Genomic DNA, 20,457 nt, shown 5'->3' with positions numbered 1-20,457 from the left:
ACAATTGAAAGTTTAAAAATTACTTGTAATATTTAGGGTCAATTTTGCCTCAGTCTTAACTATGATTCTCCTCCTGCAGAATATGCCTCCAAAGATGATCATCGGGATTTTGCGGGTGAATTGGAAGTTCTCTGCAGACTTGGACATCATCCCAATATCATCAACCTGCTTGGAGCCTGTGAACACCGGGGTATGAACTTCTTCAGCTCTTCTTACTTAGCAAAGCATAGCATTATGTCATGTCAAATGGAGACTGTACAGTAGATTTTATAATAGGTCTGTGAGGATATGTGTGGTGATTTTTTTTCTATAGCCTCTATTTGAGACTGTGTATTTTTACCAGTTGCTAGCTTGTACAAGCAGAACATTATGGTTGCTTCTGTGAACAGTGCCAATCAGTTCTGAATTCTAATTGGGCACAAATCCAAGCACAGCCCAACTTCAGGTATCTTCATATCCTTGTTACAATTTCAGACTACGTGAATTGTTACTAGAGCACATTTAACTGATAATGAAGAGTAGAAAGGTACAGATGTAAGTACAGTACAGTCAGACATATGCAATCAGCTCTCACAATAAGGGTTCCAATTATAAGACCGTAAGGTATAGAAGCAGAATTAGGCCATTTGGCCCATTGATCCTGCTCCACCATTTCATCATGGCTGATCCAGTTTTCCTCTCGGCCCCGGTCACCTGCTTTCTCCCCATATCCTTTCATGCCCTGACTAATCAAGAATCTAATAACCTCTTCCTTAAATATACATGAAGACTTGGCCTCCACAGCTGCCTGTGGCAAAGAATTACACAGATTCACCACTCTCAGATTTTAAAAAATTCCTTTCTCACTTCCATTCTAAAAAGGCACCACTGTATTCTGAGACTGTGTCTTCTGGTCTCAGACTCTCCCACCATAGGAAACATCCACTCCATCAAGGCCATTCACCATTAGATAGGTTTCAATGAGGTCACTCCTCATTCTTCTGAATTCTAGTGAATACAGGCCCAGATCTATCAAACGCTCTTCATATGACAAGCCATTCAATCTTGGAATCATTTCAGGAACCTCCTTTGAACCCTCTCCAGTTTTAGCACATCCTTTGTAAGGTGAGCGGCTCAGAACTGCTCACAATACTCCGTTGGCAGGTGGCAAAAGTGGGAATAGAGGGAACCTTTTCTGGCTGGCTGCCGGTGACTAGTGGTGTTCCATCTGGTTCTGTGTTGAGTCCAATTCTTTTCACATTTTATGTCAGTGATCTGGATGATGGAATTGATGCACTTGTTGCAAAGTTTGCAGATGATATAAAGATAGGTGGAGGGGCAGGTAGTTTTGAGGAAGTAGAGAGGCTACAGAAGGACTTAGACAGATTAGGAGAATGTACAAAAAGTGGCAGATAGAATATAGTGTCAGGGAGTGTATAGTCATGCACTTTGGTGGAAGAAGTGGAAGGGTTGACTGTTTTCTAAATGGAGAGAAAATACAAAAAACTCAGGTGCAAATGACTTGGGAGTGCTTGTACAGGATTCCCTAGAGGTTAGTCTGTGGTGAGGAAGGCAAATGCAAAGTTAGCATGCATTTCAAGAGAACTAGAATGTAAAAGCAAGGATGTAATGTTGAGACTTTATAAAGCACTGATGAGGATATACTGCTGTTTTATCCATGCTAGAATCTTTCCTGTAATACCATGGACTCATAGCTTGTTAAACAGCTTCATGTGTGGCTCCTTGTGAAAGGCCTTCTGAAAATCCAAATACACAACATCAACCAATTCTCCTTTGTTTATCCTGCTTTTTATTTCTTCAAAGATTTGTTAGGAAAGATTTTCCCTTGAGGAAACTATGCTGACTATGGCCTATTTTATTGTGTGCCTCCAAGTACCCTGAGATCTCATCCTTAATAATCGTCTCCAACCACTGAGGTCATACTAACTGGCCTATCGTTTTCTTTCTTCTGCCTCTCTCCCTTCATGAAGAGTGAAGTAACATTTGCAATTTTCCTGTCCTCCAGAACCATGTGAGAATGTATTGATTCTTGAAAGATCATTAATAATGGCCCCACAATATCTTCAGCAATCACATTTAGAACCCTGGAGTGCATACCATCTTGTCCATGTGACTTATTTGCCTTCAGTCCTATCAGTATCCCAAGAACCTTTTCCCTAGAAATGGTAACTTCACACACTTCATGATGCCTGACATCTGGAACTTCCACCATACTGCTAGTGTCTTCCACAGCAAAGACTGATGCAAAATAATTATTCAGTTTGTCTGCCATTTCCTTGTTCATTACTCCCTCTCCAGTGTCATTTTTCAGTGGTCTGATATCCTCCCTCACCTCTCTTTTATACTTTATGTATCTGAAGAAACTTTGGGTATCTCTTTGATATTATTGGCTAGCTTACTTCATATTTCATCTTTACCTTCTTAATGACTTTTTAGTTGCCTTCTGTTCATTTTTAAAAGCTTCCCAATCCTCTACTTTCCCACTAATTTTTTCTCTATATATGTCCTCTCTTTGGCTTTGATATATTGGCTTTGACTTCTCTTTTTAGCCATGGTTGTGCCATCTTACCTTTACAATATTCCTTCCTCTTTGGGATGTATATATCCTGTGCCTTCTGAATTGCTTCCAGAAATAACAGCCATTGCTGCTCTGCCATCATCCCTGCCAGTGTTCTTTTCCCATCAATTCTGGCCAACTCCTCTCTCATGCTTCTGTGATTCCCTTTACTCCACTCTAATATTGATACATCTGTCTTTAGCTTCTCCTTCACAAATTTCAGGGTAAATCTGATCATATTATGATAATTTCCCCTAATGGTTCTTTTACCTTAAGCTCTCTAGTCGATGTTGGTTCTTTGCACCACACCGAATCGAGAGTAACTGATCCCCTGGTGAGCTCAACCGTGAGCTACTTGGAATCCAGCATCAACTTGATTTCCCGACCTACCTGCGTATTGAAATCCCCCATGACAGTTGCAACATTGCCCTTTTGGCATGCATTTTCTATCTCCCATTGTAATTTGTAGACAACATTCTTACCAATGTTTGGGTGTCTGTATACAACTCCCATCAGGGTCTTTTTACCCTTACAGTTCCCTTAGTTCTATCCACAATGATATAACACTTTCAGACCCTGTGCCACCTCTTTCTGATGACTTGATTTCATTTTTTACCAACAGAGCAATGCCACCACCTACACCTTTCTGCCTGTCCTTTTGATACGATGTGCCTCCTTGGGCATTAAGCTCCCAGCTATAATCTACAACATCATGCATGCCAATCTGTAACTGTGCTGCAAGTTCACCTACCTTATTCAGTATTCACCCTTTTTGATTTTGTATGCCTTTTACATTGCAACCCATCCTGTTGACTGCAATTCTGCAGTAACAACAACCTCTCCTCACTACACATTTCCTGTGTTTGTAAACCAGCTGCCTCATGTTCAGCATTATCACTATCCTATGATACATCTTGCATTGAAATACATGCAACTAGGAAGATTAAACAGTTTAATATGTGGCTAAGGAGTTGCTGCAGGAGGGAGGGCTTAAGATTTTTGGATCGTTCAGCTGCCTTCCAGGGAAGGTGGAACCTGTACAAAAGGGACAGTTTGCACCTGGACTGGAGCAGGCCAAATATCCTCTGTTAGGTCATTCCCCCACTCCCAGGCAGCATCCAAAGGGATGCTGTTGAGGGGGAAAGTGACAGGAGTACTCTGCACTGGCTCTTTAACACCTTTCCTGTGTCCCACACCTTGGGTGTAACTACCTCTCCATATGCTTATCTATCACCCCTTCTGTATCCTGAATGGTCCAGAGCTCACCCAGTTCCAGTTCCAACTCCTTAACATGGATTGTTAGAAACTGCAGTTGGATGCACTTCTTGCAGCTGTAGTGATCAGAGAGCTGGAGCTCTCCCTGCCTTCCCACATCCCGCAAGACGAGCATTCCACTGTCCTGCCTGGCATCTCTGCTGTATAAAGGGAAGGAAAATAAAAAACTTAACCTCAAGCTTTTCTTTCCTTTGATTTCTCTGACTGAAGCTTCTCTTCGCCGAAGCCATGAAAAGCTAAAGCCTCAAGATCCCCACTCTGACTCTGTCCACGCAGGCGATGGCTGCTGAACTTTACTTTAACATGCTCCTGTTAATCAATCACAAAAACAGATTGGTCACTGGTCAAAGCTCTATTAGACTGGTATTATCAATTATCAGTAGCAATTAAGTATACAGAAAAACTGGGAAATAAGTCTGATATTGGTAGTGGCAGAAAAATATTAGAATCTATTACTTTTCTTTTTAGGCAGTCCCTGGGAGTCAAGGACAACTTGCTCATGCTCTGGTTTTGCAGTTGATGAGGTTGATGTGGAACCTGCAAACTTTACCAGAGATGGGGGAGGTAGTCCTCAATGGGAGGGCAGGTAGTCACTTCATGAGATATCTGTTCCTTCCCCTATTTTCTTGGATCCCCATTTCAAGGACTTGAACTTTAATGTTCATCCAATTTAAGTGACATCAGGCCATAAATTGCCAGGATATGGTGGGAATGTTTTCAAGAAGGCTTAGTGAACATCTTTCAATTATTTCCATTGACGATCTCTTTCTGTAATGGAGAAAAAACATCTCATGTGATAGTGACTGCGGTTCCCACACTGGCTTCATCAGCTAAATCAAAGCTACTAGAGAAAGCTATCATCCTCAAAATTAAGTGACTAAGATGAAGTTTTCGTGTAGTAGACATCTTGAAATCACTCGTTCATGACAATTCATAGAGAAATCAGAATCAGGTTTAATATCACTGGCATATGTTGTGAAATTTGTTAACTTTGCAGCTGTAGTACAGTGCAATACATTATAATATAAAGAAAAAATGTCAATTACAGTAAATATGTGTGTGTTAAATAGTTAAAATAAATAAGTAGTACACTTTGTACAAAAACAGTAGTGAGGTAGTGTTCATGGGTTCAATTTCCATTCAGAAATTGGAAAGCAGAGGTGAAGGAGCTGTTCCTAAATCAATGAGTGTGTGCCTTCAGGGTCCTGTACCTCCTTCCTGATGGTAGCAAAGAGAAGAGGGCATGCCATGGATGATGGGAGTCCTTAAAGATGGACACTGCTCCTTGAGCTGGATATTATCGAGGCCACTGCCCATGATGGAGTTAACTAATTTTACAATACTCTGTAGCTTATTTTGATCCTGTGCAGAAGTCCCCCTCCCCCATACCAGATGGTGATGATAGCTTGTTAGAGTTAGATATGCATCTATAGAAGTTTCTGCTGTTCACTGCCATTCATGGGATGTATGAAATCTCTGATCAGCAAAATGCTTGCACAGTAATGAGCTAAAGATCTTTTAAGTGAAACTCTAATTTGATTGGAAGGGGACACTAGCAGGGATGATGGCAGAGCAGCAATGGCTGGAGTTTCTGAGAGATATTCAGAAGGCACAGGACATACACATCCCGAAGAAGTAGTAGTTTTCTAAAGGCAGGATAATGTAACCATGGCTGACAAGGGAAGTCAAAGCCAACATAAATGCCAAAGTGAGGGCATATAATAAAGCAAAAATTAGTGGGAACCTAGAGGATTAGGAAGCTTTTTAAAAACTAACAGAAGGTATCTAGAAAGACATTAAAGAGGGAAAAGATGGAATACAAAAGTAAGCTAGCCAATATTAAAGGGAACACCAAAAGTTTCTTCAAATATATATATAAAGAGTAAAATAGAGGCAGAAGTAGATATCAGATCACTGGAAAATGATGCTGGAGAGGTAGTAATAGGGAACAAGGAAAAGGCAGATGAACTGAATAAATATTTTGTATCAGGCTTCACTGTGGAATACACTAGCAGTATGCCGGAAGTTCAAGAGAGTCAGGGACAGAAGTGAGTGTAATTGATATAATGAAGGAGAAGGTGCATGGGAAATTGAAAAGCCTGAAGGTAGATAAATCACCGGGGCAGATGGTCTATACCCCAGGATTCTGAAAGAGATGGCGGAAGAGATTGTAGAGGCATTAGATTGTAGCATGGTTCTAAAGGACTGGAAAATTGTAAATCTCACTCTATTCTTCAAAAAGGGAGAGAGGAAGAAGAAAGAAAATTAAAAGCCATTTAGTTTGACCTCAGTGGGTGGGAAGATGTTGGAGCTGATTGTTAAGGAGGTAGTTTCGGGGTAATCGGAGGTATGTGAATGTTAGCCAGGAGTATGTTAGAGAGCAGAGGTTGATTTGCATGCCATCTCAGCCTCACCAGGACACTTGATGTCCTAGGTGGTGTGGACATTGTGCCAGTGTGGAGCTGGCTGATTCCACAACCCTCTGTCCCCTCATGCAGTCCTGTGCATTGGAGCCTCCAGACCAGATGGTGATGCAATCAGTAATAATGCTCTCTTTGGTGACATAGCAAACTTCCTCGAACTCCTAATGAAATATAGCCACTGGTGTGCTTTCATTGTTATTGTATCAACGTGTTCAGCCTAAGGTGGATCCTCCAAGAGGCTGCAACCCAGGAACTTGAAGCTGTCCACCCTTCCCACCACCAACGGGCATAAATAAGATTGCGGTAACAGTCTTTATCCCAGGGTAGGGGTCCAAAAGGGTGTAGGTTTAGTGTGTGACGGGAAATATTTACAAGATATTTACACATTGGCCTAAGGGACAATATATTTATGCAGAGGGGGTTAAGAATATGGAACAATCTGCCAGAGGGGAGATCTGAAAGAGGTTTATAAGATCATGAGAGGCATGGATAAAGTAGACCAGGGGTAGGCAACCTTAAGCACAAATGATTTTCTAGCATGTGTTATTTATTAATTTGAGGCAAAATATAACTAGATGTATTTAAATGGATAATTCCCATATTTCAAGTTTTTTATGGCATTTATCTGGCCCACCGTCCACTCATTAATACGCGATCTGGCCCACAGAGGCAAAAAGGTTGCCGACTCCTGGAGTAGACGGACACTATCTTATTTCCAGGGTTGAAATGTCTATTACCAGAGGACATGTTTGGAATGGGAGAGGGGGCAAGTTCAAAAGAGATGTGAGGAACAAGTTTTTACTGAGAGTGGTTGGTGCCTGGAATGCACAACTTGTAGTGGTGTCTGAGACAGATACATTAGGGACTGTCAAGAGACAGTTAGATAGGCACACGAATATGAGGAAAATGGACATTGTGTAGGCTGAGGGGATTAGTGAATTTGGCCATTTAAGTATTGATTTAATTGGTTCGCTACAACATTGCGAGCTGAATCACCTGTCCCTGTGCTGCACTGTTCTATGTTCTATACTGTATGTTCCCCTACACAAACTTCTGTCACCTGCCCTGTGTGAAGGGAAATATTTACAAGAGGCCAGAGGGATGATACTTTCATGCAGAGGGGTTAACAATATGGAACAATCTGTCAGAGGAAGTTTGTTGAGGCAGGTACAATAGTAGAGTTTAAGAAGCACTTGGATCAGTATCTGCAGGGGCTGGGTTTGGAGGGAATGCAGGAAATTGGGACTAGATGTTTGGGCTGGATTGGCCTGTATCTGTGCTGTATTGCTTTAGGACTCTCTAACAGTTATTTCCTGCCAGGCCACTGTGTGGAATTGCTTTGAATTTCCTTTGTGACTTTGTCTGGCTACAGGATACCTGTATGTCGCCATTGAATTTGCACCACATGGAAACCTGCTGGATTTCCTTCGAAACAGTAGAGTGCTGGAGACAGACCCGGCCTATGCTATCGCACACAGCACTGCCTCCACGCTGTCCTCCCAGCAGCTCCTGCAGTTTGCGGCTGATGTCAGCAAAGGCATGGATTATCTCAGCCAGAAGCAGGTTTGCTCCATTTTCCATTATCTTCTCGGTGTTCTCGGGACAGGGAAGGGTTAATGTGATCTGGATACTGTCACTGAAAGCAAGCGCTCAGATGCAACCTTAGTTAGACAAGCTAATTGAATGTCACCATTCACCACAAGAGCATCTAAGTCACAGAAGCAATGATGGCATTCTGTGGGTGTGCACAACCTTGGAGAGATCCAGTCTCCAATTCTGAGCAGGTTTGTTCTTATTCAGTCATAGAGTCATATAACGCTACAACACAGTGTAACACTCAGACTCGGTTAACTCACGTTCATCTGGGGGAGCTGCCGTCTGCTCCACCAAATGGCGTAATCAAGATTGTGTGGACCCCGGTACAAACCCACAACGTAAAATATCAGACAGTACACAATATGCGATTAAATGATTACACTTTATAACTCTTACTTTGGCTATGTGGTTAGTAGAGACACAAAACATAATAAAAAGGCGCCACTTTTAATAAAATAGTTCATGCACAATAAATCGTTGGAACTCATGCAGCAGGTATTCCTCCACCAAACAACCTCTGCCAGAAACACCACCGAAACCCGGACCCTCGGATTCCCGTCTCCGCTGTCCGGTAGTCTGCCCGCTCTCCACACACGTCCTTCCTCTCGTTCCTCCTCGACCGAAAGCCCGCGAAAAGCCAGGTTCACAGACATACAAGAATGAATAACATGTCTCCCATCGGTTAGCTACCCGTTATCTGTAGTTATAACCCAAACATTGCAGTTACAGAGAAACCATTACGTCAGCAGTTAGCATTACAGCATTTCATTAGATTAGATTAGATTCAACTTTATTGTCATTGTGCCGAATACAGATACAAAACCAATGAAATGCAATTAGCATCTGACCAGAAATACAAAGAATAGTGTTATTTACAAAATAACTGTGAATAAAAAGTTCTACAGCACACATATATAAAAATACTGAGACAGTACAATATGGATGCAATATTGTTTAGCACTGTGATGTGAGGTTCAGCGGGGTCACAGCCTCAGAGAAGAAGCTCTTCCTGTGCCTGCTGTTGTGGGAGCGGAGGCTCCTGTAGCGCCTACCGGATGGGAGGAGAGTAAAAAGTCCATGTTTAGGGTGAGATGCATCCTTGATAATGCTTTTCGCCTTGCCCAGGCAGTGTTTATGGTAGATGTTCTCAATGGTGGGCAATTGGGTGCGGATAATCCGCTGGGCAGTTTTCACCATACGCTGGAGTGTTTTGTGATCTGATACGGGACAATTGCCGTACCACACTGAGATGCAGTTGGTGAGTATGCTCTCAATGGTACAGCAGTAAATGTCTGTCAGTATCCTGGGACAGAGGTGAGCTTTCTTGATGCTCTGCAGGAAATAAAGGAGCTGTTACACCTTTTTGATCAGGACAGAAGAGTTCAGGGACCAGGTGACCTTAGCAGTTAGACCTTAGCCTTAGCAGTTAACATTACTGAGAACCCTACAGAATCAGGCCCTTTGCTAAACTACTAATCTCCCTACTCCCATTGATCTGTACCCAGACCATTGACCTCCATACCCCTCCCAGCCACGCACATATCCAAATTTCTCTTAAATGATGAAAAATGAACCTGTTTTACCACTTGCGTTGGCAGCTTTTTCCACACTCGCAGCATTTTCTGAGTGAAGAAGATCCCCAAAGGCATTTCACCTTTCACCCTTAACCCATGACCTCTAGTTCTAGTCTCACCCAACCTCAGTGGAAAAAGTGCTTGCATTTACCCTATCAATACCCCTCATAATTTTGTATAATACTATCAAATTTCCCCTCATTCATCTACACTCCAACGAATGAAGTCCTAACCTATTCAGCCTTTCCCTATAACTCAGTGTTGTGATGGAAAATAACTGGTTCTTTGAGTCTCAACAGTAGAGGCCTGGACACACACAGTTTTAATAATGAGGAATTTATTTACAAGGGGAAGTCGGGTCAACACAAGCAATTACAATACACAGGAAGCGGTGTGGGGACAGGGTACAGTTACACATACAAAGAACAAGGGAAAAGCACTATGACAGCTATCCCCCTTGACTTTGGATAGCTGCGGCTCCCTTACCAGGACAAACGATAGACCTTCCCAAACATAAATCAATGCACTTACCTTCAATGAGGTAGTCTGTAAGAGAGAGAGAGCCAGTCACGTCTCACCTTTTATAGCATGGGGCTGGGCAAGCTAATCCAATTAAGGTGACCAATAATTTAGGTGTGCATTGATTAATTGGGAGGGACCAAATGTTGATTGGCGTGTGGTGTGTCCTCCGACCAGCCAGGTGGCAGTGCGTCTGTCACGTGGCCGGTATCTCTGGATACACTCAGGTCCTCAAGTCCTGGCAACATCCTTGTCAATTCTCTCTCCACTCTTTTAACATTGTGGACATCTTTCCTTTAGGTACGTAAGCAAAACTGAACATACTGTAATACCCCAAATTACCCCTGTACTCAATACTTTGATATATGAAGGCTAATGTGGCAAAAGCTTTCTTTATGACCCTGCCTACCTGTGCCACCACTTTCAAGGAATTATGAACCTGTATTCTCAGATCCCTCTGCTCTACCACACTCTTCAGTATCCTAACACCCACCGTGTAAGTCCTACCCTGGTTTATCCTCAAAGTGAACATATCACACTTACCTGCATTAAATTCCAACTCCATTTTTCAACCCATTTTTCCAACTGGTCCACATCCCACTGCAAGCTGTGATAGCCTTCCTGGGACTCCACTGCACCCCCAATCATGGTATCATCCACAAATTTGCTGATCCAGTTTACCACATTATCATCCAGATCATTGATATATATGACAAACAACAAGGGACCAAGCACCAATTCTTGTAGCACACCACTTGTCACAGGACTGCAGTCAGAGAGACAAACTACTTCTATCACTCTCTGGTTTCTCCTTCAAAGCCAAGGTCTAATCCAATTTAATACCTTATCTTGAATGCCAAACGACTGAAACTTCCCGACCGACCTCCTATGTGGCACCTTGTCAAATGGCTTTCTAAAGTCCATGTGGACATAATCCATTGCCTTGTCTTCATCAACTTTCCTGGCAACTTCCTTGAAAAACTCTAAAATAATTTAGACATGACCTACCATGCACTAATAGACCCTGTCTACTCAAATACCATATATCCAGTTCCTGATGTCAGGTTAACCAGCCTAAGATTCTCTGGCTTATTCTTAGAGCCTTTCTTAAACAATGGAACGATACTAGGTATTGTCCAATCCACCAGCACCTCAGTCATGGCGGAGGGTGTTTGCAATATCTTTGCTAGGGCCCTGCAATTTCCATATTAGAGTCCCACAGGGTCCTTCGGTTGCTGTTGGGTCTGATTTTAATTCTCAGATTAAGCAGTCTAGTTGTTATTTTCATTGCAGTTTAACATTTAATTATCTGCTTGTATTTTAGGTAGTTCTTATATGCATTTAACAGTTTACTATGCCTCTAATGGTTATACAAGGTATAGTTCTGAAAGCTCAGGAAGTTCTTTGTTCTGCGTTATTTGAGTAAGTGCCTTCTCATTTATTAACTTGGTACTGCAGTATTCAAATAAAAGCTTTCTAATTGGTTAATTATTTTCTATAATTTTTAATGAAATTTCCTAATCTGGTTATAAAATAGGTAAACACAAAGCACCATCTTAATCTTCTTAGTTCTTGAATCTTAGCTATCTTTTCATGAGTAGACCCCTATCACTGTCAATTTAGCTTTCTTCTGTTCTATCAGCTCCAAATAAAACTATCATGAAGCGATAAGTTTTGTGACCCTTTCCTGACTTCTAAAAGAAACTTGGATTAAAACTTCGGAAGCCAGCAAGTGGTGCAGTTGGAACAACCTAAAACAAAAGTGGAATTTTTAGCGCACGACAAAGGGGTTAAGAAATTCCTCTGCTCCTTTGTTTTTTTGAGAGAAAATGTGTTCGCGCATTGAATACCAGATGGCAATCAGGATTGAGGACTGCTGCTTTACTACTTAAAACAGCTGTGAAAATATTTGGTTGTAACCTGCTCAGTTACAATCTATTTTGGTCACACGACAATCTATTTTGGTACCTAGTAAAAATATTAATGGTTCAAGCTAGTTGGTTGCTTGATCAATCTATTTGATTACAATCTATTAATATTTCAAGATCACGGTCAAAGTAATAAAAACCACATATGAATCAATATCAAATCAGAACAATGGCCAGTCACAGAACTTAACTAAATAAAATGTCTCAGTTTGATAAAATTACTGAAAAAGTCCAGACAAAAAATAACAGCAATGTTAAGTTTATTAAGATCTAGAAAATGACTAAAGGAATCAAGAAACCTGGATTGTGTGATTAGACTGTGGGGTCAGTTTGATTGAATGTGTAAGCGATTCAAATAGCTAATGGGATGGGACAGGAAAAAGTCTAAAGAGCAAATCTTTGCATTAACCCAGTGGTTCTCAGTGTGGGTCGTATGGCCCCCAGATTTTGCCATGCCAGATTTTGTGGGGGGTCATAAGTAAAAAACAAGAAACTGATTCCACAGGAGTTTCTGAATCCGTCATGGTAAATTTACTGTTTTAATGAAGTATTACTAAAATATATAAATAAAAAAGAAATTATGATATGTAATTTAATTGGAACCCTGAATGAACTCCCTGAGGAGTGACTTAGATCCAATTTGCATAATGGAGCAACAGGTCCACAGCAGATGCCATCTCAGTGGTTCTTCACTCAACTCTGGAACATCTGGACAACAAAGGTGCATCAGGATGCTCTTTATGAACTACAACTCAGCATTTCGTTCCATCATCCCCTCTATTCTTGCAGGGAAGTTTGCTAGTGCTTCTTGGGGGGGTTTAAACTAAATTTGCAGGGGGCGGGGATCCAGAATGTGAAAGAGGATAGCGAGAGGAAGAATAAAGGACAGGTGGGGACTACACGGTTCCGGAATATTAAGTGTGTAGTAGAGAAAGGTGAGGCGGAACAAGTGATAAGGAGGACACATGTACAGAGGGATGGTCTGACGGAACATGGAGTTAAAGGTGCAGAAAGAATAAGTAAATTTAGGAAGGACAACAAAATTCTAGGGGCGTATAGCCCGATGGGAGTTCGGGGAGCTGGGTTAAGCACAATAGGCAGCGATTCAAACAGAGAGAGGAGAAATGGGCTAAAAATTCTATATCTGAATGCACAAAGTGTCAGAAATAAGGCAGATGAGCTTGAAGTTCAGGTGCGAATGGGTAACTATGATGTTGTTGGGATAACGGAGACATGGCTGCAGGGAGATCAGACCTGGGAAATGAATGTACAAGGGTATACGTGCTATTGTAGGGACAGAAATGTGGGCAGAGGGGGTGGGGTGGCCCTGTTGGTGAGGAATGAGATTCAGTCCTTTGCAAAGGGGAACATAGGATCAGGAGAAGTAGAGTCTGTGTGGATAGAACTGAGGAACAGTAAGGGCAAAAGGACCCTAATGGGTGTTGTCTACAGGCCACCAAACAGTAGCATGGATATTGGGTGCAAGTTGAATAAGGAGTTAACATTGGCATGTGGCAAAGGTAATGTTGCAGTAGTTATGGGGGATTTCAATGTGCAGGTGAACTGGGAGAATCAGGTTGGTGCTGGACCCCAGGATAGGGAGTTTGTAGAGTGTCTACGGGATGCATTCTTGGAACAGTTTGTACGAGAGCCGACCAGGGACAAGGCTATTCTGGATTTAGTGTTATGCAATGAACAGGATTTGATAAGCGATCTTGAAGTAAAGGAGCCATTAGGAGGTAGTGATCATAATATGATAAGTTTTTATCTGCAATTTGAGAAGGATAAGGGCAGATCGGAGGTGTCAGTGTTGCAGATGAACAGGGGAAACTATGGAGCCATGAGGGAGGAGCTGGTCAAAGCTGACTGGACAGATATCCTAGCAGAAAAGTCAGTGGAACAGCAATGGCAGGTATTCTTGGGAATAATGCACAAGGTGCGAAATCAGTTCATCCCCCGGAGAAGGATTCAAAGGGGGGAAAGGGGCCACAGTGGTTGACAAAGAAAGTCAGAGATTGCATAGCATTAAAAAAAAGGAAGTATGACAGAGCTAAGGTGAGTGGGAGGACAGATGATTGGGAAGTTTTTAAGGAACAACAGAACTTAACTAAAAAGGCAATACGGGGAGAAAAAAATGAGGTATGAACGCAAGCTAGCCAGGAATATAAAGGAGGATAGCAAAAGCTTTTTTAGGTATGTGAAGAGAAAGAAGATAGTTAAGAACAATGTTGGGCCCTTGAAGAATGAATTGGGTGAAATTGTTATGGGAAACAGAGAAATTGCAGAAGAATTTAATGAGTACTTTAGATCTGTCTTCACTAAGGAAGACACAAGCAATCTCCCAGATGTATGGATGGGCCAAGGACATAGGGTAACAGAGGAAATGAAACAGATTGACATTAGGAAGGAAACGGTGATGAGTAGACTGATGGGACTGAAGACTGACAAATCCCCAGGTCCAGATGGTCTGTATCCTAGGATACTAAAGGAGGTGGTCCTGGAAATTGCGGATGCATTGGTAATCGTTTTCCAATGTTCCTTAGATTCAGGATCAGTTCCTGAGGATTGGAGAATGGCTAATGTTATCCCACTTTTTAAGAAAGGAGGGAGGGAGAAAACAGAGAACTATCGACCTGTCAGCCTAACATCAGTAGTGGGGAAGATGCTGGAGTCCATTATTAAAGATGAAATAGTGGCATATCTAGATAGCAGTGATAGGATTGGGCCGAGCCAGCATGGATTTACCAAGGGTAAATCATGCTTGACTAATCTGTTGGAGTTTTTCAAGGATGTAACCAGGAAGTTAGACGGGGGAGTTCCAGTGGATGTAGTGTACCCCGATTTCCAGAAGGCATTTGATAAGGTCCCATATAGGAGATTGGTAGGTAAAATCAAAGCTCATGGCATTGGGGGGAAGACATTGACATGGATAGAAAACTGGTTGGCAGATAGAAAGCAAAGGGTAGCGGTGAATGGGTGTTTCTCGGAATGGCAGATGGTGACTAGTGAGGTGCCACAAGGCTCGGTATTGGGACCACAGCTGTTTACGATTTACATCAACGATTTAGATGAAGGCACTGAGAATAACATCAGCAAATTTGCTGATGATACTAAGTTGGGTGGCAGTGTGACGTGTGATGAGGATGTTAGGAGAATTCAGGGTGATTTGGATAGGCTGGGTGAGTGGGCAGATACTTGGCAGATGACGTTAATGTGAATAAGTGTGAGGTTATCCACTTTGGGAGTAAGAACAGGAAGGCAAATTATTATCTGAACGGTGTAGAGTTAGGTAAGGGAAAAATACAAAGAGATCTAGGAGTCCTTGTTCATCAGTCACTGAAGGTGAATGAGTAAGTGCAGCAGGCAGTGAAGAAAGCTAATGGAATGTTAGCCTTTATTACAAAGGGAATTGAGTACAAGAGCAAGGAAATCCTCTTGCATTTGTACAGGGCCCTGGTGAGACCACACCTGGAGTATTGTGTACAGTTTTGGTCTCCAGGGTTAAGGAAGGACATCCTGGCTGTAGAGGAAGTGCAGTGTAGATTCAGGAGTTTAATTCCTGGGATGTCTGGACTGTCTTACACAGAGAGGTTAGAGAGACTGGGCTTGTACATGCTGGAATTAAGGAGATTGAGAGGGGATCTGATTGAAACATATAAGATTATTAAGGGATTGGACAAGATAGAGGCAGGAAATATGTTCCAGATGCTGGGAGAGTCCAGTACCAGAGGGCATGGTTTGAGAATAAGGGGTAGGTCATTTAGGACAGAGTTAAGGAAAAACTTCTTCTCCCAGAGTGTTGTGGGGGTCTGGAATACACTGCCTCAGAAGGTAGTGGAGGCCAATTCTCTGGATGCTTTCAAGAAGGAGCTAGATAGGTATCTTATGGATAGGGGAATCAAGGGATATGGGGACAAGGCAGGAATCGGGTATTGATAGTAGATGATCAGCCATGATCTCAAAATGGCGGTGCAGGCTCGAAGGGCTGAATGGTCTACTTCTGCACCTATTGTCTATTGTTTAAACTAATCAATAAGCTCCTAGACCTTGGCCTCAATACCTCTCTAAGCGCATTTGGATTCTCAAGTTTCTCACCTACAGACCCCAGTCAGTTCAAATTGGCAACAACATCTCCATGATTTCCATTAGCACAGATGCATTGTGTAGAGCTCAGAAGCAAACTTAAACAAAATGGATATGTGCAGGCACAACTTCAAGTGGATGGTCTGGTTTGTGATGCTGTCAGTGCTGTACTCCGGGCAACACCTGTTTCTGAAGTTCTTCCCGAGGAATTGCAGCCCACATTAATCCGTCTCTGGAGACAGAACCACAATCCAAACTCTAGAGAATTACACTATTTATCAGACAGTCCTCTGATACAAAAATGACATCAAAACCCTTGAGGAATTACAGGATGGACAGCACCCCTGCTGACTCTGTGAGGATGACAGTGATGAAACAATAAGATTGACAGCTAGTTTATAACTTGCTCCATTGAAGACCAAGGGAGTGGAGACACACAGAACTGAAGATGAAATCATTGCTTTAATAAGGTGGCAAATCCATCAGCTATTATCGACGTCACAAAGCCATCACACAAGTGGTTTACATGGATTCCAGTCTGTACCGCTGACATCTGAATGTCAACCAGGGTTGGCTTTTTCAGTTGATGGTCATCAACACCAGTAGACAGGGCTACCATAAGGGCTCCACACCAGTCCCACTGTTTGTCACATGGCTCTGAGCAACACCTGAGAAACCTACCTGTCATTGATTTGACTGAAATGTAATTTGTGAATGATGTCCTGATTGCATCTGAATGCAGACAGCATGGACATGATGTGCTTTATTTGCGTAAGTATCTATCCCCCAAAGGTCAGAAAGCAAATCTGGACAAGCCACAATTGCAATGAGAGGAAGTAACTTACTTGGAGCAGAATATTTCCCAAGGTCAACATAAATACTCTGAGAACCATGCAAAAGCCATTAAGTTAGCAAGACTACCTACAACAGTTCAGCAACTTCAGTCATTTCTGGGTTTGTGCAACCACAACAGAGCATGGATCGATTCATGTGCTGAAATTGCTCAAGCACTCAACAGTCTGCTGAGGGGCAGCAAATGCTACAACTCTTAATGAGAACAACTGGAAACTTTTCAAGCCTTAAAGGTGGCATTGTGTACTGCGCCTGCATTAGGAATCCCTAATACAAGTAGACCATTTACCCTGTATGTCATGGTTACATGAAAACAGTATTAACTCCAGAACATGGAGACCTACAGCGTCCTGTTGGTTATTATGCTGCTAAAGTGAATAATGTAGCATTAGGATGGTGTCCTTGTTTGCAAGCAGTGCAGACAACCCACCTGGCAGTCATGGCCATTTCTAGCATTGTGCTTCATCAAATTTTAACTGTTCAAGATCCACACTCAGTACACATAGTACACACTTTACTGACTATGAATAGGGCCTCCCAAGTAAAAGCTTCTCCAAGTGGCCTACTGTTCTTGAAGCACTTAATGGCATCATTCAGTGAGTGAATCCGGTGAATTCAGCTATTCAGCTCCACTGTACCATCACACATGGAAGCCTACGATGATCATGATTGTGCAAGAACAATAATATGCCATGAAGAAGCAGGTTATTGCACAGAAATGGCTTTATCCAACCCAGATCTGATTCTGAAAGCTCCTCAGTGAGTGAGAGAGGAATTTGAATGACTGGATGGGCTGTTGTTTCTGAAATGCTGGCATCAAGAACCTTGTCTCTGGTACCACAGTACAGCAGGCATAGCAAAAAGCGTTGATTGAAACCCATAACTGGGCAGAAGGAAGATCAGCTAATATCTACACTGATTTTCAATGTGCTTTTGGAGTTGTGCATGACTTTGGAAATTTATGGAGACAAAGAGAACTTCTAACAGCTGTAGGAACCCCATTCAAGAATGGCCAACTTGTACATGCAACTGGCATCATAAGTTGCTGAATTAAAATATAAATGCCAAAGTGACTACTATGGAAGCTGTGGAAATGTATTCGCAGTTGGAATTGCAGATAAAGACAGCACAGAAAGAAGAGAAGTTGAAAAGATGAAGAAATAAAGAGTAAAAGAAATCAAAGTAATACCAAGAACATATACACAGAACCCAACAACTGGAATTATCGAAACAAGGTTGAACTCTGTACCACAGACAAACATACAAAGTATTTGACAAATGCAAGCTCAGCGCTCTCCACAGGAAATATGGTTCTGGATAGAGAATGGTGGGAAGTTAAACAGTGATGGAGTGTGGAGATATGGCAATAGCCATAGACTGGTAGCCCTGACTACATTGCTTCCTTCTCGGCACAGCAAATGAAGTCTCTAGGACCCATTGGAGTGGAAAATATCGTAACACGCACAAAATGCTGGAGGAACTTGGCAGGCCAGACAGCATCTATGGGAAAGAGTAAACAGCCGATGTTTTGGGCCAAGACCCTCCATCAGGACTGGAAAAAGAGATAAGAAGTCAGAGTAAGAGGGTGAGGAGAGGAGAAGAAGAGAAGAGGAAAGTTGTAGGTGAAACTGGGAGAGGGGGAAGGGTGAAGTAAAGAGCTGGGAAGTCAACTGGTGATGGGCAGATAAGGAGATTAGGTGAGAGAGGGAAATGGGAATGGGGAATGGTGAATGGGGGGAGCCAATTATTGGAAGTTCAAGAACTCGACCAGGTTGGAGGCTATCCAGATGGAATATAAGGTGTTGCTCCTCCAACCTGAGTGTAGCCTCATCGCGGCAGTAGAGGAGGCCATGGGCTGACATATTGGAATGGGAATGGAAAGTAGAATTGAAATGGGTGGCCACCAGGAGATCTCACTTTTTCTGGTTGACAGAGTGTAGGTGGTAGCAGAGAGGTCTCCCAGTCTACATAAGGTCTCACTGAAGTACAGGCGGCCACACTGGATAGAGTATATGACCCCGACAGACTCACAGGTGAAGTGTCCCCTCTGGACTGTTTGGGACCCTGAATGGTAGTGAGAGAGGAGGTGCAGGGGTAGGTGTGGCACTAGTTCCACTTGCAAAGATAAGTGCAAGCAAGGAGATCAGTGGGGAGAGATGAATGGACATGGGAGTCGCATAGGGATGGATCCCTGCGGAAATTAGAATGTGAGGGGGAGGGAAAGATGAGCTTGGTGATGGAATCACATTGGAGATGGCGGAAGTTACAGAGAATTATGTGCTGGACGTGAGGGGTGATGGGGTGGTAGATAAGGACAAGAGGAACCCTATCTCTGATGAGGTGGCAGATGGTTGGAGTGATGGCAGAGATAAGTGAAATGAAAGAAATGCAGGTGAGGGGCAGTGTTGATGGTGAAGAAAGGGAAGCCCCTTTCTTTGAAGAAAGAGGACAAATCATTAATTCTGGAATGAAAAGGCTCATCCTGAGAATGGATGTAGCAGAGACAGAAGAACTGAGATAAGGGGATGCCACCTTTACAACTGACAGGGTGGAAAGAGGTGTAGTCCAGGTAGCTGTGAGAGTACGAGGGTTTAAAAAACATATCAGTGGATAAACTGTCTCCAGAGATAGAGACTGAGATATCAAGAAAGGGGAGGGAGGTGTCAGAAATGGACCAGGTAAATTTGAGGCGACGTTGATGAAGTTGACGAGCTTGACAGGGGTGCAGGAAGCAGCACCAATGCTTTCATCGATGTAGCGTAGGGAATGTGGGGGATGGACACCAGTGTAGGCTTGAAACATAGACTGTTCCACGTAGCCAACAAAAAGGAAGGCATAGCTGGGACCCATGTGAGTGCCCGTGGTTACACCTTTTCTTTGAAGGAAGTGGGAAGATTCAAAGAAGAAATTATTGAGAGTGAGGACCAGTTCCACCAGTCAGAGGAGAGTGATGGAAGAGGGGAACTGGTTGGGTCTGGTGTCCAGATAAAAGTGAAAGGTTCTGAGGCCTTCCTGGTGAGGGATGGAGATGTATAGGGACTGGACATCCGTATTGAAAGTTTGACGACCAGGGAACTTGAAGTCATTGAAAAGATTTTGACTTAGAGGCGGTGGGGTGGTGAGTGAGGACAAAAGAAACCCCACCCTGTTTTTGATGCAGAGGCTACAGCCCATAATTCTCTGTAACTTCTGCCATATCCAACAGGATCCCACCACCAAGCACATCTTTTTCCTCCCCCCCACTTGCTGCTTTCCACAGGGATCTCTCTCTACATGTCTCCTTGTTCATTCATCCCTCCCCACTGATCTCCCACCTGGCACATACCTTTGCAAGCGGAACAAGTGCCACACCTGCCCCTACACCTTTCACTCGCTACCATTCAGGGCTCCAAACAGTCTGTCCAGGTGAGGCTACACAACACCTGTGGGTCTGTTGGGGTCATCTACTGTATCTGCTGCACCCAGTGTGGCCTCCTTTATATCAGTGAGACCCAACGTAGGTTGGGAGACCACTTCGCTGAGCACCCACTCTCTGTCCACTAGAAAAAGTGTGATCCCAGTGGCCACCCATTTCAATTTACTTCCCATTCCCATTCCGATATGTCAGTCCATAGCCACCTCTACTGCTGTGATGAGGCCACACTCGGGTT

General features: G+C 42.9%; 1 protein-coding gene across 2 annotated transcripts in view; it reads left to right on the top strand.

Moving 5' to 3' along the window:
- The window catches only part of tek (TEK tyrosine kinase, endothelial), a 213,710-nt gene that overhangs the window by 171,968 nt on the left and 21,285 nt on the right, over positions 1-20,457 (top strand). For both annotated transcript variants that reach the window (XM_073048693.1, XM_073048692.1), the window contains 2 exons: positions 80-190; positions 7,628-7,818. In XM_073048693.1, coding sequence (XP_072904794.1) covers positions 80-190; positions 7,628-7,818 — 302 coding nt within the window. The remainder of the gene's footprint in view (positions 1-79; positions 191-7,627; positions 7,819-20,457) is intronic.

This window comes from Hemitrygon akajei, chromosome 6, assembly GCF_048418815.1.
Source record: "Hemitrygon akajei chromosome 6, sHemAka1.3, whole genome shotgun sequence".
Classification (NCBI taxonomy): Eukaryota; Metazoa; Chordata; class Chondrichthyes; order Myliobatiformes; family Dasyatidae; genus Hemitrygon; species Hemitrygon akajei.
Note: the sequence above shows the minus strand (reverse complement) of the source record. Positions and strands in the feature narration are given on the sequence as shown.